Source organism: Sinocyclocheilus grahami, unplaced genomic scaffold, assembly GCF_001515645.1.
Source record: "Sinocyclocheilus grahami isolate Dianchi unplaced genomic scaffold, SAMN03320097.WGS_v1.1 scaffold1373.1, whole genome shotgun sequence".
Lineage (NCBI taxonomy): Eukaryota > Metazoa > Chordata > Actinopteri > Cypriniformes > Cyprinidae > Sinocyclocheilus > Sinocyclocheilus grahami.
Genome location: NW_015506552.1, coordinates 176,467 through 192,229, shown reverse-complemented (window position 1 = coordinate 192,229; position 15,763 = coordinate 176,467). Strand labels below are relative to the sequence as shown.

Sequence of the window (15,763 nt, the reverse complement as noted above, 5' to 3'; positions counted from 1 at the left end):
TATTTCTGTGATGAAATCTGAATTTTCAGCATCATTACTCCAGTCTTCAGTGTCACATGATCCTTCAGAAATGAATATGTTGATTTGCTGCTCAAGAAACATTTCTGATTATTGTTGAAAACAGTTGTGCTGCTTCATATTATTGTGCAAACCCTGAATTTTTTTCAGGATTCTTTGAATAGAATAGAAAGTTCAAAGAACAGCATTTACTGTATCTGAAATCATAAACATCATAAATGTATTTACTATCTATCTCTTTGGATCCATTTAATGTATCCTATAATTGTAAGGTCTTTATCTCAATCTGAACTGCTTGTATAACACTAAGTGAAATATTGCATATGCTGCATGTGACCCCATTGGCCCCAAATATTTCTCACGAATGCATACCAACCATATATCAGCGCTTTGCTGCTGAAATATGAACTGTATGGATTATATGAGTGTGGGTGTATAAGGTCAGGAATCTAAATGAAAGCAGATGTGTGTATGTTGAAGAGACATCCCAACCCTGAGGCCTGTGAGACATCATTACAGATTCGTTACAGTTTTTATCATAATCCTTCTTTTCATACTCAACTTATGAAGAGCAATTACACAGTCAGTAATTTTTATGTTAAAGCTTAAGTTGTACATTGACATTTTAGTGCACTTGACAGAACAAGTCTGAAAAGACTGAAAGTTGTTTAGTTGTTACAGAGTTTCGTAAAACATCAGGTCTGCTCATAGCCATTTGAGTGGATTCAATGCCTAGGCCAGTGGGTGTACAATGGTACAGGAGGGATATTACAGATCAGGCGTGCATTTCCCAAAAGCAACTATGGTCGCAAGTTCTGTCGTTACCAATAGAGTTCAATGGAATAAACCACCATAGTTAGCTAACGATGCTTTTGGGAAACGCACCCCAGGTTAGTCTACTCATCACACTTCCATTTTCACATACTACACACTAGGGGGCAGTATGGTGTTTACCTCCTGGCACACAGGTACAGGTGGTGGTGGTGGAGGGAGGAGTTATGAAAAAGGATGAAGTAAGTTTGGGCGTAGTTCAGGTCAGCACATCATTAGACGGTTATCATCACCGACACCCTTGATGAATGACAAATACAAGAGGGAGCTGAGCGAGGTAAGAACACATTTGAACAAAATGATAGATGTGTGAAAGATTTTATGATTGGATCATTTAGGACCTTAAAACCGTGTTGTTGATATGTTTTGGAGGACGTGTGGCAAATGCAAATGACTAATGCAAATGTCAGGAAGTCCAGGATCTAGTTGCACTAGTTAGCCCTTGATCCTGTATTTATTTGTTTGTTTTATTGCCTACAAGTTTGAAGGGAATGTTGGTGTTAAATGCTTATGGTGTTAAACAGCATCCATACATGCATATCTCCAGGTGTGCCAGTACAGTTAAATGTGGTGCCTGTGTTACATGGTATGCCAATGTAAGAACATTTTTTTCCAACTTTTTCCAATAGATTTTGGGACCCTGCTGGGTTTTTTTTGCACTTCCGTGTCTGCAATGATTATGCATGTAGAATCATTAATTACAATTATTTCTTGCCTTGCTGTCGTTCACAGCCCAACCCATTCAAATAACAAACAAACACAATTTGCAGTTGTCATTTGATAATATATATATATATATATATATTCACTTGATATCTTTACTCTGTTAATGGACTGATCTAACAACCTGTTTACGTTTCTGTAATGTAGGTAGCAAAAACTAATGTGATCACTTGTATCGAAAACAGGGCGACCCTTCAAGTGTTGCTTACTGTGGTCTAAATTCTGGCCACCTCATGGTGGAGAGTTATTGTGCTGGCAGTATTTAGAAAGCACTTAATTAAAGCGTTAACTTTTGTTCTATGCGAAAGCATCTATAAAATCACTTGAACAAATAGAAATAAAGACAACACATAGCGTGAAGATGTAAAGAAAGACTGTTAAAGGGACACAAAGGCAGTACTATTTAAATAGGTTCATTTGTTTACATCAAGGAAATAGTGGTGTGGATGGAATAGATATTTCTTTTCACTAACCAACTTGCCTAAAACGATGGTTTACTGGTGCGTTCATGGAGTTATTTTAATTATGAGATTATGACTTGTAAAAACCATCCTTGTAGAACTCGTCAACTTGTCAATTCAGAATCTTCTGAGAACACAGTCTTTAGAACGACACGAAAGCATCATACGGCAGCTCTGTTGCCATGTTTGGCAGAAAAATCTCCAAACATTATTGATGGGAAGAAAATTCTATAATGCCATACAACAATGACATTACTACACATAAGTAGCCTACAACAGAGATGCAACACAGCATTTACATGCAACCGAATAATCCGTTTGTAATCGATTGAGAGTGCGTGTAAACACTCGATCGGATTGAACCCCGAAACTGAAAGCACTGCGCATGTGCAATGACGCAGAACTAGCGTAATGACGTATGACGCGCGGAACGAACATCAACCCGATCACTTTCTTTAGCGTTCATGTAAACACTACATTCAGATCCATCGATCTACTCAGGTGTTGACATGAAATAACCAAAGCACTCCAGTGTTGCAAAACCTAAAAACAACATACGAATTCTGTTCCTTGATGTGGCAAGTCAGACTAAAAAAATGTTTCAGCTTTATTTATAAGGTAAATGTTATTTAAGGGAAGACCGGTGAAGGTTGTGGCAGTTCTTGCTTTAAGTTCTTTCTTTTTTCTTTTTCTTTTTTTTTTGAATTGTGAATTTATCCCTCAAAATTGTTTCATAATCTGTAACTTATCCCTAAACTCTGACAGTTATTGTCAAACACATCTATCACTTTAACATTTAATAGCCAGAAACATTGTGCATTACAAGTCAATTGTGCATTACATTGTGCATTTCAAGTCACATGGTTTGTAATTCATTTATCTGTCATTTTTAACATATTTACTTAATTACAACTTTTCAAGTCTTACATAAAGGGTGAGCAAATTGGTTCTACCATTTAATTATTGCATGTTTGCATGCATTCATCATATTAGGGATTTCCTGGCATGTCATAAATGATTACTTCTGAATCCATTTTCGACTTTCTCTAGGAGAGCGCCCTCAGGCTTCAGTATGAATGAAGCATACACTGCATGAGAGTGTTGAGTGCTTCATCATGTTCACAATGCCTCATTCTGGATATGAATAAAAATATCAGGTCATGCACAGATTATCCTGTCTCTTTACATTTAAATCAAGATTTATTCACACCGTGAGTAATACGTGTTATTTACACATGAATTTATGTATTACTATGTGGGGGTGTGTCCCCCACGCCCCCCACATATTCTACTTCCATGTCTCCAAGGGTTTCAATTATTTAAAAAAAATCCGATATCATTTTTACATTGCAGTTCGCATTTGATTTCATTTAAAGTGATTTTATATCCCAGTTTAGCTCCTATTTATCTGCGAACACAATGTCATGAGACTTAAGTTGATGTCTGCGTCTTTTGGAGTTTATTGTGCTTTTAATAACCCAAGTCAAGCTCAATATTTTCTCATTCATCCATTAATCTCTTAATTGCTCATGTCACTAACTTTTAAGCAGTCCTGTCAACTGAAAGCTGCATGGATATATTTACACATTTCTTCACATTAAGACATTACAGTATGTTGTTCAGTAGCAGAACACTTCTTGAATGTTTTTTTTTTTACCAAATATCTTAGAATGTGTTGGAACTGATGAATAATAAAGTGATTTTGTTTCATGTATTTTCATTTTTAATGGATTTTTCCATTGAATACATTTTTCCATTGGCACTACGGATAACATTCGATTGAGCTAATGTTCGTAAACTTTGGTGCGCTTCAAATGATATATGAATGCAGCACGGACCAAAGACAGTATAAGGGACCCTAAAAAGGACGAAATGCTCAAGCATACCTGGTACTTCTCATCATATGAGCTATGTTGCCCATTATTGTTCTGTACAGGCGTCGGAACCATTGTCTCCTTGCAGTAGATCTTCACATGTGCAATGGAGTATGTTCACAAATTATACATCATAAAAACTGTCCAATCAGTTTGTGACCATATCTTTATACCTTTTGTTTTGTATCTTTAGTTTTGATGTTAAAAATAACATTGTGAACACTAAGCAATCCAGGACTATGTATCCTTTACTTTTTTGCTCCTGACCAGAAGAGAACCAAACTACAAGTGTAAACTCAGAAATCACCCCAAAAACATTTGAGTTAGAGATGTCTGATTTTTTTACGGTGTAGGTGTAGGGGTGGAATTAGGATTAAACAGTAGCAATCTGGCAGGAAGTCAAATTTTGGCACAACAATGGTATTAAATACTGCTAAAGCACAATGAATGATATCAAGATAATAAATAATAAATTAGATTTTGTTACTTGCTAATCCCCTGCCAAACCCTGACACTAGCACCTAGCATTAAATTTGACTAATTGTCTTTCTCTCACATTTCCTCTCTCTCCCTACATGCATGTGTGTATAAGAGAAAGGAAGGGGGAGCTTATTTTCATATAAATAAATGATATAATGGAAATTAAAACGAATACGAGGGATAATAAAAATAAATCATGATTGAAATTTTAAAACTTGCCTATTTTCTGGTCACCCTATGTGGTTCTCATTCAGGCTACTGTACATAGGATGATACATGATTAATAATTTTTCATGTCTAAACATGATCAAATTTTAAATTAAATGCATTACATAATTTTTTACTTTAAAATGACTCCGCAAGGTGGTGGTCATGTATGCCAGAAGTTTCTTCATTCTGGCTAATCTCAACTGACTGTGTTTCAACTAATCCCATGTTACAACCATTTCTGGTCTCCCCAATATTACAATGATGCACTGTGTTTTGATGCCATTTCTACGTTTCTTATTTGAAGGGTTTCTGATTCCAGTATGGAAGCCTCAAGACATTTAGAGGTAAGTAGCACAGGAGAGGTCAACATATTTCTTATAACATAATTTGTAGTATTCGTTGTAAAAATGCATTAACCCACAAATAACCATTATCAAATCTACATTTTTCTGTATACAGTATACATAATTAATTATTGATTATAAATCAGGTTTTTTTTCCAAACTATGTTCCTGTTTGCTAATGCTCTTTTTCCCCCAGAATAATGAGGAAATCACTGTGTCATCTGAATGTCCAGTGGACATCAAAGAGTGGAATAAAGACCATGTAAGACAATGGTTGCTCGAGATAAAAGTGGACAAAGAAGATGCAGATATTTTGTATAACGAGAAAATTAATGGATCTGGTCTTCTCCACTTGAAGATGTGTAATCTCACAGAACTACACCTGTCAATGAATGCAAAAGCACTGATACTTGTCAACGTAGATATTTTGAAACAAAAGACTGACATGGTGACTAAACCTTATAGCTTAAAGCCTTACCCTTTCAATAGATTTAATGCTGCTCACAGGTACAGAGAAAACAGCATTCTAGATGTAACTGAAACCGGTCCTAAAGACTTCATACAACCATGCCATGAATTCAAAGCCTTCATCAACACAACAGAAGAAAATAGAGTGAAAAAATACACGTATGAAGTCATTTGCAGCAGCTTGTATGAATAGTCGCACAAATGGCACCATTCATTTCGGAGTGGCAGACAAACCACATGGACAAATTCTGAGCATTCGTGTTCAGAACACAGATATTTTTAATGTACAACAGTCACATGCAATTGAAAAACATTTCAAATTGGAAAGGGCCATTAAAATAGCAAAGAGGTGTATAAAACCCCCACGATTTGTTGAAGTTCTCAAGGCCGACATGACATCCACAGGAAAGTGTGTTATTGAGGTAGACATCGAGCCATCCTCCATAGTCTGTCAAGAATGCCTAGGACCTAAATACATAGCAGATATGTTCACTGAATATAAATCTAACAGACCACTCAGATCATTAGGATCGAGTCAGTTAGAAATACCAAGGGTTCACACAAAACAAGGCGAGTCCGTTTTTAGTTATTATGCCACCCGCAGTTGGAATCAGCTTCCAGAAGAGATCCAATGTGCTAAAACATTAGTCACATTTAAATGCAGACTCAAAACTCATCTGTTTAGCGGTGCATTTATTGAATGAGCACTGTGCAACGTCCAAACTGATTGCACTACATTTTATGTATAATCATTTTCTATTCTTAACTGTTTTAAATTCATTTTAAACCTCTTAAATTAATTTTGTAATCATTTTCAAAGTTTTTAAATTCCTTGTTTTATTGTTGTGATTTTTTTAAATTCTTTTCTTTTATGTAAAGCACTTTGAATTACCATTGTGTATGAAATGTGCTATATAAATAAACTTGCCTTGCCTTGCCTAATGACAATTTTATTATTTGGTTATATAACATTTTTATCACAGAAGAAGGCAGAATAGTTTCTATCTGAAATGCTATTTCAATTAGCACTGCATTATTCATATATTTTATTACCTGGAGGTGACTAGAAAAACACCCATAAACCATTTATTGTCGCACCCATGTGTTTAATGTCTTCACGTTTCACCAGTCACAACGTTTCTGCTTTTTATTCAGCTTATAGATAGCGGGATTCTTTTGTTCATATTAGGGATTTCCTGGCATGTCATAAATGATTACTTCTGAATCCATTTTCGACTTTCTCTAGGAGAGCGCCCTCAGGCTTCAGTATGAATGAAGCATACACTGCATGAGAGTGTTGAGTGCTTCATCATGTTCACAATGCCTCATTCTGGATATGAATAAAAATATCAGGTCATGCACAGATTATCCTGTCTCTTTACATTTAAATCAAGATTTATTCACACCGTGAGTAATACGTGTTATTTACACATGAATTTATGTATTACTATGTGGGGGTGTGTCCCCCACGCCCCCCACATATTCTACTTCCATGTCTCCAAGGGTTTCAATTATTTAAAAAAAATCCGATATCATTTTTACATTGCAGTTCGCATTTGATTTCATTTAAAGTGATTTTATATCCCAGTTTAGCTCCTATTTATCTGCGAACACAATGTCATGAGACTTAAGTTGATGTCTGCGTCTTTTGGAGTTTATTGTGCTTTTAATAACCCAAGTCAAGCTCAATATTTTCTCATTCATCCATTAATCTCTTAATTGCTCATGTCACTAACTTTTAAGCAGTCCTGTCAACTGAAAGCTGCATGGATATATTTACACATTTCTTCACATTAAGACATTACAGTATGTTGTTCAGTAGCAGAACACTTCTTGAATGTTTTTTTTTTTTTACCAAATATCTTAGAATGTGTTGGAACTGATGAATAATAAAGTGATTTTGTTTCATGTATTTTCATTTTTAATGGATTTTTCCATTGAATACATTTTTCCATTGGCACTACAGATAACATTCGATTGAGCTAATGTTCGTAAACTTTGGTGCGCTTCAAATGATATATGAATGCAGCACGGACCAAAGACAGTATAAGGGACCCTAAAAAGGACGAAATGCTCAAGCATACCTGGTACTTCTCATCATATGAGCTATGTTGCCCATTATTGTTCTGTACAGGCGTCGGAACCATTGTCTCCTTGCAGTAGATCTTCACATGTGCAATGGAGTATGTTCACAAATTATACATCATAAAAACTGTCCAATCAGTTTGTGACCATATCTTTATACCTTTTGTTTTGTATCTTTAGTTTTGATGTTAAAAATAACATTGTGAACACTAAGCAATCCAGGACTATGTATCCTTTACTTTTTTGCTCCTGACCAGAAGAGAACCAAACTACAAGTGTAAACTCAGAAATCACCCCAAAAACATTTGAGTTAGAGATGTCTGATTTTTTTACGGTGTAGGTGTAGGGGTGGAATTAGGATTAAACAGTAGCAATCTGGCAGGAAGTCAAATTTTGGCACAACAATGGTATTAAATACTGCTAAAGCACAATGAATGATATCAAGATAATAAATAATAAATTAGATTTTGTTACTTGCTAATCCCCTGCCAAACCCTGACACTAGCACCTAGCATTAAATTTGACTAATTGTCTTTCTCTCACATTTCCTCTCTCTCCCTACATGCATGTGTGTATAAGAGAAAGGAAGGGGGAGCTTATTTTCATATAAATAAATGATATAATGGAAATTAAAACGAATACGAGGGATAATAAAAATAAATCATGATTGAAATTTTAAAACTTGCCTATTTTCTGGTCACCCTATGTGGTTCTCATTCAGGCTACTGTACATAGGATGATACATGATTAATAATTTTTCATGTCTAAACATGATCAAATTTTAAATTAAATGCATTACATAATTTTTTACTTTAAAATGACTCCGCAAGGTGGTGGTCATGTATGCCAGAAGTTTCTTCATTCTGGCTAATCTCAACTGACTGTGTTTCAACTAATCCCATGTTACAACCATTTCTGGTCTCCCCAATATTACAATGATGCACTGTGTTTTGATGCCATTTCTACGTTTCTTATTTGAAGGGTTTCTGATTCCAGTATGGAAGCCTCAAGACATTTAGAGGTAAGTAGCACAGGAGAGGTCAACATATTTCTTATAACATAATTTGTAGTATTCGTTGTAAAAATGCATTAACCCACAAATAACCATTATCAAATCTACATTTTTCTGTATACAGTATACATAATTAATTATTGATTATAAATCAGGTTTTTTTTCCAAACTATGTTCCTGTTTGCTAATGCTCTTTTTCCCCCAGAATAATGAGGAAATCACTGTGTCATCTGAATGTCCAGTGGACATCAAAGAGTGGAATAAAGACCATGTAAGACAATGGTTGCTCGAGATAAAAGTGGACAAAGAAGATGCAGATATTTTGTATAACGAGAAAATTAATGGATCTGGTCTTCTCCACTTGAAGATGTGTAATCTCACAGAACTACACCTGTCAATGAATGCAAAAGCACTGATACTTGTCAACGTAGATATTTTGAAACAAAAGACTGACATGGTGACTAAACCTTATAGCTTAAAGCCTTACCCTTTCAATAGATTTAATGCTGCTCACAGGTACAGAGAAAACAGCATTCTAGATGTAACTGAAACCGGTCCTAAAGACTTCATACAACCATGCCATGAATTCAAAGCCTTCATCAACACAACAGAAGAAAATAGAGTGAAAAAATACACGTATGAAGTCATTTGCAGCAGCTTGTATGAATAGTCGCACAAATGGCACCATTCATTTCGGAGTGGCAGACAAACCACATGGACAAATTCTGAGCATTCGTGTTCAGAACACAGATATTTTTAATGTACAACAGTCACATGCAATTGAAAAACATTTCAAATTGGAAAGGGCCATTAAAATAGCAAAGAGGTGTATAAAACCCCCACGATTTGTTGAAGTTCTCAAGGCCGACATGACATCCACAGGAAAGTGTGTTATTGAGGTAGACATCGAGCCATCCTCCATAGTCTGTCAAGAATTTTACTTTAAGACTTATAAGGTAGATAAAAATGAATATGAGATGCAAGAGCCCACAACTGCAGAAAGGAAGAAATCATCTTTTTTCATACGAGAGGACAGCAGCAGCAAGGATATTATTACATCTGATTCCTTGAAGGAATATGAGAAATATATCAAAGACATGCCACAGTTGTCCAAGCTGAGGAAGGATGCTGAAGAAAAGCATCTAGCTGTTGTCAAAAACAGTGTGCAAGGCTCTAAACTGTGTGAGATGATAACAGGAGGGACGCAATCTTTGGACAGGTCACACTTTGCATGGTACATTGTAGTGGCTAACAAGTCCCATCCTTTTCAGTTGGAAAACCTGCGGTTCCTTCTTCACATGGATCTGGTGGCTGTTTTGGATTTTGACCCCGAATCTACTGAGAATGGCTTGAAAAAGCAGTTTGAAGAGAGAAAAACCAATGTTCACTTACCAGCTCAATATAAAATTACAGGTGCAGTTGAAGACATAGCAAGCAAGTTCTAATTGTCTTTCTCTCACATTTCCTCTCTCTCCCTACATGCATGTGTGTATAAGAGAAAGGAAGGGGGAGCTTATTTTCATATAAATAAATGATATAATGGAAATTAAAACGAATACGAGGGATAATAAAAATAAATCATGATTGAAATTTTAAAACTTGCCTATTTTCTGGTCACCCTATGTGGTTCTCATTCAGGCTACTGTACATAGGATGATACATGATTAATAATTTTTCATGTCTAAACATGATCAAATTTTAAATTAAATGCATTACATAATTTTTTACTTTAAAATGACTCCGCAAGGTGGTGGTCATGTATGCCAGAAGTTTCTTCATTCTGGCTAATCTCAACTGACTGTGTTTCAACTAATCCCATGTTACAACCATTTCTGGTCTCCCCAATATTACAATGATGCACTGTGTTTTGATGCCATTTCTACGTTTCTTATTTGAAGGGTTTCTGATTCCAGTATGGAAGCCTCAAGACATTTAGAGGTAAGTAGCACAGGAGAGGTCAACATATTTCTTATAACATAATTTGTAGTATTCGTTGTAAAAATGCATTAACCCACAAATAACCATTATCAAATCTACATTTTTCTGTATACAGTATACATAATTAATTATTGATTATAAATCAGGTTTTTTTTCCAAACTATGTTCCTGTTTGCTAATGCTCTTTTTCCCCCAGAATAATGAGGAAATCACTGTGTCATCTGAATGTCCAGTGGACATCAAAGAGTGGAATAAAGACCATGTAAGACAATGGTTGCTCGAGATAAAAGTGGACAAAGAAGATGCAGATATTTTGTATAACGAGAAAATTAATGGATCTGGTCTTCTCCACTTGAAGATGTGTAATCTCACAGAACTACACCTGTCAATGAATGCAAAAGCACTGATACTTGTCAACGTAGATATTTTGAAACAAAAGACTGACATGGTGACTAAACCTTATAGCTTAAAGCCTTACCCTTTCAATAGATTTAATGCTGCTCACAGGTACAGAGAAAACAGCATTCTAGATGTGACTGAAACTGGTCCTAAAGACTTCATACAACCATGCCATGAATTCAAAGGATTCACAAACACAGCAGAAAAGGACAGAATGAAAAAATACACGTATGAAGTCATTTGCAGCAGCTTGTATGAATAGTCGCACAAATGGCACCATTCATTTCGGAGTGGCAGACAAACCACATGGACAAATTCTGAGCATTCGTGTTCAGAACACAGATATTTTTAATGTACAACAGTCACATGCAATTGAAAAACATTTCAAATTGGAAAGGGCCATTAAAATAGCAAAGAGGTGTATAAAACCCCCACGATTTGTTGAAGTTCTCAAGGCCGACATGACATCCACAGGAAAGTGTGTTATTGAGGTAGACATCGAGCCATCCTCCATAGTCTGTCAAGAATTTTACTTTAAGACTTATAAGGTAGATAAAAATGAATATGAGATGCAAGAGCCCACAACTGCAGAAAGGAAGAAATCATCTTTTTTCATACGAGAGGACAGCAGCAGCAAGGATATTATTACATCTGATTCCTTGAAGGAATATGAGAAATATATCAAAGACATGCCACAGTTGTCCAAGCTGAGGAAGGACGCTGAAGAAAAGCATCTAGCTGTTGTCAAAAACAGTGTGCAAGGCTCTAAACTGTGTGAGATGGTAACAGGAGGGACGCAATCTTTGGACAGGTCACACTTTGCATGGTACATTGTAGTGGCTAACAAGTCCCATCCTGTTCAGTTGGAAAACCTGCGGTTCCTTCTTCACATGGATCTGGTGGCTGTTTTGGATTTTGACCCCGAATCTACTGAGAATGGCTTGAAAAAGCAGTTTGAAGAGAGAAAAACCAATGTTCACTTACCAGCTCAATATAAAATTACAGGTGCAGTTGAAGACATAGCAAGCAAGTTAAAGCTGACCAGAAATACAAGTTGGGTTTTCTGTAATGGAGGTATTAATGAGGAAAACCCCTCTGATTCTGACAAATGGTCGATTGAGAAGGGATCTTCAGTGCGTGATGTAGTTTCTTTCCTGTGCCGAAAAGATGTGCTGCCTCACAAGAAATTTCTCACCATTTTCTTGCTGTTAAGTCAGGTGAGCAATGGAAAAGACCCTTTGCTTGAGACCTTCAATATGTTTTTACAAGAGCTCAAGGGAGGAAACCAAATCTTATGCATCAGTGACAATGAAACATCATACACCTACTGGAAGGATCTCATTGAGGGCCGATATGGAGTTGACATCTCAACAAGATGCATTTATGAGCTGAGTTTTGTTGAGGTCAATGGCTCTGTGCTTAGTCTGTGGTCAGAGAATCGCAAATCAAGCCGCTTTGTGCCTTGTGGTGGTGGCAGTAACGTTGTGCTCTCAAAGAAAACGGAGGACTCCTTAGAAACGCTAAGTATTCTTTGTGTGAACCAATGTGATGGAGGAAATGAGGACAAACGAAAACATGAGGAGATATTTTACAAGGGAGGGAAGGTGTCTTGGTGGAACTTCTACTTCTCAGAACAGCCCGGATCAATGCCATTCATCAAACGAGACAAATTCAGCTATATTGTCAATACTATTATTCCAGACATATGCAGTCGGAAGAGAGTGTGTGAGTTTTTTAGCATCTTCCATCTTCCAGGCTGTGGTGGCACTACACTAGCCATGCATGTTTTATGGACACTCAAGGATAAATTTCGTTGTGCAGTGCTGAAGGACACAACAGATGATAATACTACCATAGCTGAACACGTAGTGCAGCTTTTAACGTATGAGACAAAAGAGAAACCTACACAACTTCCCGTTTTGCTCATGATCGATGATTTCCAAGACAGTTCTGATGTAAAAAAACTCCAACTTCAGATTGAGGAGGAATGTTTGAAGCAAAACATTTTTTCAAAGTCTCCACAGGTCATAATTGTCAACTGCATGAGAGCTGAATCCAGTGAACAGACTGATGATGCCGTTTTCATTGGAAACAATTTATCTGAGAAGGAACAGGAACTGTTTGAGGAAAAGCTAAAGGAGTTTAAGAGGACCAACACAAACACTAAAACATTTTATGGCTTCATGATTCTGAAGAATAACTTTTCACCTAAGTATATTCAGGGCATTGTAAAAAATACCCTAAAGGGTTTCAACTTCCAAGACAAACATGCTCAACTTTTTGCTGTTCTCGTCCTCTTGCATGTCTACTGCAAGAAAGCATTACTGTCAGTCTCTACATGTGAAGAGTTCCTTGGTCTGCAAACAAAAGCAGATTTTGAACCCTGCAAGGTCGAAGATGGATTTGAGCGGTTTTCCACTCTTTTGACAAGATGCACAGTTCATCCCAAAATTAGCTTTGAGTGTGTGACGGTGATTCACTACAGAATAGCTCAACACTGTTTGAAAGAACTTTCAACATTGTCGTCCAAAGTAACAAAGGCAGAAATCACTAACCTTCTGCTCACAACAGACTTATTTCATGAGTATGCTCTGGGAAAACAAAAATTAATGCAGGATGTTCACAACATGCTGGTGAGGAGGCAGTATTCGGCTGAGGCTGAAGACTCACTTTTTTCTCCTCTTATCCAAGATATAATGAAGGAGACGCCAGGGATGGAAGAAATCATTCTACAGAATGCAACAAAGTGCTACAGAAAAGATGCGGTAATATTCCAGCTCCTCGCCAGGTACTATTACATCAAAAAAGCGGACTTTACCACAGCCATGAAATGGGCAAAGAAGGCCAAAGGTCTTTCAAAAGACAACTCATACATATGTGATACAGTGTCACAGGTACTTGTACGTGAGCTCAAGCATGAGGTTCACAAAGACAAAGATGACCCCATCAAGCCAGACAGTCTTGAAAAGTATCTTACATTGGCTAAGTCTGCAGGAGAAGCTTGCCAAGAAACCCAACAAACTGCAAACAAAGAGGCAATGACTCGATCGCAAAGACTAAAGGATTATAATACCTACAACACCGCTGGCCATCTTGGTGAACTTCAAACTGCAGCTATTGTCATACAAATACTGCAAAAGACACCACTGTTTAACTGCCTTGGTCAAGTCCTGTCGGGTAAAATTACCTTTGAAGATTTGTTAAGGATGAACGATGAACTCCAGCAATATTACCAAGTACTGCAGAAGCATAAGAGCTATATTCTTCAACTAAAGGGCACAATGAAGAATCATTTTTATTTTCTTGATAATTTTTTTGTTAATTTAGTACCCTTTTTTGCAGAGAAAGACAAACAAAAAGAGCTGACAAAGCCCAAGGTTTCCAGGTACTTTCAACAGTATACTGACCTCTTTTGTAAAATAAATTGGAGTGAGCTGGTCAACAATGAGCACATGAACCGCATGGTTAAAATTGAGCAGACGCGCCAATGTCTGGAGAGGAACAAGGGTGATTCCTATACCGGCCTTCTGGAATATTTATATAAGGGAGATTCGGCATCAACTCTTGAAGAGATCATACAGCAGTATGATTTCATTCGGAAGTGGAAAGAGGCCAGACCGATGGACACCGTCAACTTCACCTATGCCAATGTAATTCTGGCCAACATTAACCCTGAATCTCAGTATATCATGCCCTACCAAGACCTTCGCAACTTACTACTTAAAATAATCGACCACCCCACACCCTTCAGTGAGATCCTGCCATTGCACTACATCACAATTTTATTGTTACGGAAAGAGGAGGACTGTACATTACCACCTTTTGTGTCACAAATGAAGCGGTCATATTTAAAAGACCTGAGACCTGTGTCTAATGGAAAGAGAGCAGCTGTCCATTTTTACTTAGGGAAGGACAAAGGTTACGGTGGCCTGATTTCTCACAGGGATATAAACAGCTGTTTAGGATCTGAGCAGAATATCTCAACTAAATGGGATGATGAAAAAATGTGGAAGCGAGTGAGAGACTGTGAGAAACTTTACAGAGTTTCTGGTCAAATTAGTGATGGTTTGATCAGTGCTGCAGATGTGAAGGTCTATCCGATGTTCAGAAGCCAGTTACCTAAAGAATCTGGCAAAAGAGTGTCATTCTTCATCGGATTCTCAATGAATGGACCAGTTGCGCTTGACATAGACTTTGAGTCATAGGGTTCACAAGCCTGATCAAATGGATCTGACTGATGACCGGAGAAACATGAATGAGAAAACTTGATCATTGCACTACATCACAATTTTATTGTTACGGAAAGAGGAGGACTGTACATTACCACCTTTTGTGTCACAAATGAAGCGGTCATATTTAAAAGACCTGAGACCTGTGTCTAATGGAAAGAGAGCAGCTGTCCATTTTTACTTAGGGAAGGACAAAGGTTACGGTGGCCTGATTTCTCACAGGGATATAAACAGCTGTTTAGGATCTGAGCAGAATATCTCAACTAAATGGGATGATGAAAAAATGTGGAAGCGAGTGAGAGACTGTGAGAAACTTTACAGAGTTTCTGGTCAAATTAGTGATGGTTTGATCAGTGCTGCAGATGTGAAGGTCTATCCGATGTTCAGAAGCCAGTTACCTAAAGAATCTGGCAAAAGAGTGTCATTCTTCATCGGATTCTCAATGAATGGACCAGTTGCACTTGACATAGACTTTGAGTCATAGGGTTCACAAGCCTGATCAAATGGATCTGACTGATGACCGGAGAAACATGAATGAGAAAACTTGATAGATTTCCAGTTTAAAACGAAGACACTCGAGTCAAAAAGGAGCTCATGAACCAAAGCCAGTTATTTTTGATTTGCCTCATTATTATATCTTACATCACTCAATCAATCTTTTAATCATTAATGTTGCATGTTTTTGTAGCTA

The 15,763-nt window shown here is 37.0% G+C and overlaps 1 protein-coding gene across 1 annotated transcript; it reads left to right on the top strand.

Annotated features, from left to right (window-relative positions):
* Positions 1-1,093: 1,093 nt before the first annotated feature.
* Positions 1,094-15,048, top strand: LOC107569685 (sterile alpha motif domain-containing protein 9-like). Its single transcript, XM_016255824.1, is given in 5 exon segments — positions 1,094-1,126; positions 5,138-5,203; positions 8,712-8,777; positions 10,641-11,080; positions 11,082-15,048. Coding segments are annotated over 5 exon segments (4,572 nt in total).
* The last annotated feature ends 715 nt before the right edge of the window (positions 15,049-15,763 follow it).